The sequence below is a fragment of the Etheostoma spectabile genome, chromosome 3, assembly GCF_008692095.1.
Source record: "Etheostoma spectabile isolate EspeVRDwgs_2016 chromosome 3, UIUC_Espe_1.0, whole genome shotgun sequence".
Classification (NCBI taxonomy): domain Eukaryota; kingdom Metazoa; phylum Chordata; class Actinopteri; order Perciformes; family Percidae; genus Etheostoma; species Etheostoma spectabile.
This window is the reverse complement of record NC_045735.1, coordinates 24,897,097-24,901,116: the sequence shown is the minus strand read 5'-3', so window position 1 is coordinate 24,901,116 and position 4,020 is coordinate 24,897,097. Positions and strand designations below refer to the sequence as shown.

Sequence of the window (4,020 nt, the reverse complement as noted above, 5' to 3'; positions counted from 1 at the left end):
GGGGGGGGGGGGGGACTCTGCTCTCCTAATGCAGCATGGCGGGAGGAGCAGGGAATAAGCAGGAGCTCTCACTCTGAGCCCTTCTAAATATCACAAATGTCTCTGTAGTGATCAATGGTAGAGAACTGCAGCCCTCAGAAAATAATTTCAGAATCACCAGAATCTGTGAAATTGCTTGTTTAAGTAATATCATTTTGGCTTTCACACATAGGTCTCCTTAATGGTTAAAGTGCAAGTACAAAGTGAGCTTGTCTACTACAACATGCCTAAGCTGTAATGTTATTAGCATGGAGGGACAGTAGTTCCCTAAATTTTGTGTTGAACCATGTCCAAGCCTGTTTTAAAAAATGGTTCAGCCCATGTAGCTTGAAATAAATCTAATAAATCTGTTATGCGAGTCAAATCTGTAGCTACAGATAGATCTTCATGGTCTAGCTGCAATATCTACAGCTTAACTCTACAGCTTAACTTTCTGTTGATTGGTTCACAAGCTATAACCTTTACTTAAAATTTGAGGTGGTCAAATACAACCTGCTGCCCTTTGCTGCGTGTCATTCCCCACCTTTCCTGTCTATCCACTGTCACTACATACAGGGACTCCCCCCCCAAAAAAAGACTCTTCTTTTATATATATTTAAAAAAAAGAAAGAAAGAAAAGCAATTTATATAAAATGTTACTAATGCCTAAGTAGGCCATTGACAGAGCAACCGAGGACATGTAAAATTGGCAGTCTTTACAGATTACAGTCCATGTGTGAAAGGAGCTTAATGGTTGTGGAAACTGCTCTACGAGTGCTGTTAATACAGTAGCAAGGTTGAAAAATATGTTCAGTTACGTTTGATTTCTTTGCTTTCTTTTAATCAGTTTAGTCACAAACTAACACCCCTCTTTAAATTCTGAACAGGCTAATTTTTCTAAATAGGTTCTGGCCTTTACTTTGTGCATTTATAAAAAGCTAATAACACATATCAGTGTGTATCAGTGTCAATATTGAAGACTTGCATTAACGTCACACTGGGAATGAATGTGAAACAGCCACAGAAAACTATAGGAAACATGAAGGTGATGATTACATGTTTGGAAAACATTTGTCTCTCTCTTTGGCAGTTAATTGACATGCAACATCACGTGTATCGTTTAATTTCCTGTTAGAATAAAACTGTATGTAACAGTACATTATTAATTTAGCCTAGTACATACTGCAGTAATGATGTATTATGAAATGATGACACTGGACATCTTTGTTTTTGCCATTGAGCTACAGCATCCGTTTGTCTAGTTGGTGAAATGCACTGCACAGTCTGTTTTCAGAAAAGTAGAACACAAACCCTGGGGTGGGCAGGTTTTCTCCAGACTGCATATAGTAGTGACTCATCTTATTCATAAACAATCTTTAGGAGGGGTAGCCCAGCACGCACGTGGTGTAAGGGGCGGGGCCATCTCCTTCTGTTAACATAATAGGCGTGGTTGGTTGCAACACGTCATCGCCAGACACTCAAAGCTCTCCACGAGCGACTTAAAGGCCAAGGAGTTTGTGTTTATTTTTTACGCGACATAGACAATCAGACAGAAACGCGTATATGTGCGCTGTCATGGAACTACAACGCCATACGTGTTTAAATAGCGGAAATGATCAAGGAGCACAGATGCATGCAGGGGAAGCCTGAAAGCCAGAGTCACTTGATTCCCCGGCGGACGATGTCAGGTCATTATGTAAAACGGGCTTGGCATTCCCTGCGCCACCGCCCTTTATCCCCGCATGTTTTGGTGACTTATTTTAAATGTCTCGAAGCAATCCGTGCAGTCGTAATATAACGTTACTGACAAGCAAAACGCAGAAAGGGAGGATCTAAGAACTTTACAACGGTGCAGCTCAGTGCAACGAGCCTGTCAATGCAGCAGGTTTCAGTGCAGTAACCCCTGATACTGCAGCAGCCCATGTATGTTTATTAGCTTGTTTTTGGACAGAGACGATAAGAGGCAGAGCCGCACTGTTACGTGAACCAAAGCAAGAGAAAAGGAGCTAATGCAACGCGGCTGCACACTACGAGTATGAAAGTAAAACTAAAAATGTCCCTGACTGACTGACTGGAACACATTCACCTCAGTAGTTAGTCCTATTTTAATTTAAAAGCAACAAACCAGCGACGTGCGGACAGTAATTAGTTCATGAATGGCGCTGTGATAAGTCCACAATAAACAGGGTTTTGTCCTCAACTCCGAAAATAAATCATTGTGTGACACATTACATCGACTTGATAATCATTTTACATGTAATGTGTTATAGTTACCAATTCTGTAAAAACATGAACCATATTTCTAATAAAATACCAACTTACCACGTGCTTTCTGTTGTTGCTGGGCTTGCAATTCCAAAAACTTGGCTGCTTCCAGAAGCGTTTCGATGCTCATTTCTGTGGCTTATTTTTTAAGAGAAAGGCGATAAAGCAAATTGCAATACGCGCCCGAGTACTACAGGGAGAGGTTCCCAGTCTAACGCTGGAAAAAGGGTAATCGGATACCCCCTCGGTAGAAACTCTACCACTTACGTAGAGGAGTTACAAACAAGATGGCGCTCAAAGTAGTAGGAACAAATAGGGTTTGTGAATCACGCACCGTTTGTAACCGCCCACAGACCCGTTCCCTTAATACGCCCATGCCACAGACAGCCACATTACAGAGAAAATGACAAAACACGGAAAAGGATTTGGATTGGATTAACAACTGTGTAATAAAGCTCCACTCAGGAGCTGAGTCACCGTTCCAAACCTGGCGCCATGCTCGCACAAGCGACAGATATATTATTGAAAATATAATTGTTGTTGACCAGTGCCTGATGTAAGTGAAAACGCTACGGGACGTTGACAACCGCCTCCGTAATTAATTATTAATCTGGACTGCAGCAAGTTTACATCTCATTGATGTATGGTTCACCGGCCAATCATACAGTATATATTACTACACTACATTGTAGATGGGAATATTGTACTTTTTACTCCACTAGATTTATGTGATAACTTTGGTTACTTTGCAGATTCAGATTAATACAAAATATCAAAAAATAAATTGTGATGTACTCTTTTAGGTTACGACCCTTAACTTAGCATAAAAGTGATGTACACATTAATACAACAATTATAATCCAATTACAGTACTTCCTTCAGGGAAACATATTGCAACTTCATTATGTATTAATCATTTATTTTATAAAATGTTATTATGGCAAACACCCATGTGACTTCCCAAAGGAAAATTTTCAAAATTATTTTTTTTTTTTGTCAAGCCAACAGTCCAAATTGCAATGCTGCAAAACAAGCAGCCAATTGTAACATTTGAGGGTCTGTAGACAGAAAAGGTTTGGCCTTTTCCTTTGAATAATGACTTAAAAGATAATTAAATTATCATTTCAGCTCTTGTTGATTTATCCACGTAATTATGGTACTCTTATTACATCAGCCCAAAATGGCCCAGGAATAGCCAGACTATTGACACACAGTCTCACACACACACACACAGTCCCACACACACACAGCCACACACACACACACACACACACACACATCCACACACACACACACACAGTCACACACACACACACACAGTCACACACACACCCGTAGTTGATGGGAACTTTGGGTTTGTTTGCTTCACCAATACATGAATGTACACGTACTTACACATGGCCCTGGATATTTAGGTATCTTATCCTGTTTTTCACTCAGCTCTGGTCAGGAAGTATGTCGCTGGGAACAAAGTAATAATAGTGGACCACAATACTAAAGGTTCTTCAGGCACCGGAAGGACTGAGGGGCTCCTGGAACATCCTGAATTAAACAGGCTGTGTGTAAATTTAAGACATGTCAATAAACAGTGGATTTAACTTCCAAATTCATTCACAATAACCATGTTTAATTGAGCAATGAAGGGGTTTCATCTTAATACAAACAACTTAACACTGTCCTCTTATGGTCATTTAAATGTACTGCATCATTGTAAGTAAAAAAACAAAAACAAAAAAA

At 40.0% G+C, this 4,020-nt stretch overlaps 2 protein-coding genes across 5 annotated transcripts in view; both read right to left on the bottom strand.

Moving 5' to 3' along the window:
• Positions 1-3,756, bottom strand: part of mnta (MAX network transcriptional repressor a) — an 18,480-nt gene extending 14,724 nt beyond the window's left edge. For 2 of the 3 annotated variants that reach the window (XM_032507891.1, XM_032507894.1), the window contains exon 1: positions 2,341-2,606. In XM_032507891.1, coding sequence (XP_032363782.1) covers positions 2,341-2,413 — 73 coding nt within the window. In that variant the 5' untranslated portion in view covers positions 2,414-2,606. Of the gene's footprint in view, positions 1-2,340; positions 2,607-3,678 lie in introns of those variants that run through there. The other variant, XM_032507901.1, reaches the window with a different exon arrangement.
• A 136-nt stretch (positions 3,757-3,892) lies between these two features.
• Positions 3,893-4,020, bottom strand: part of mettl16 (methyltransferase 16, N6-methyladenosine) — a 28,725-nt gene continuing 28,597 nt past the window's right edge. For both annotated transcript variants that reach the window (XM_032507915.1, XM_032507910.1), the window contains exon 10: positions 3,893-4,020. This exon is cut by the window's right edge and continues 940 nt beyond it. The gene's annotated coding sequence lies outside the window, so the exon portion shown is untranslated.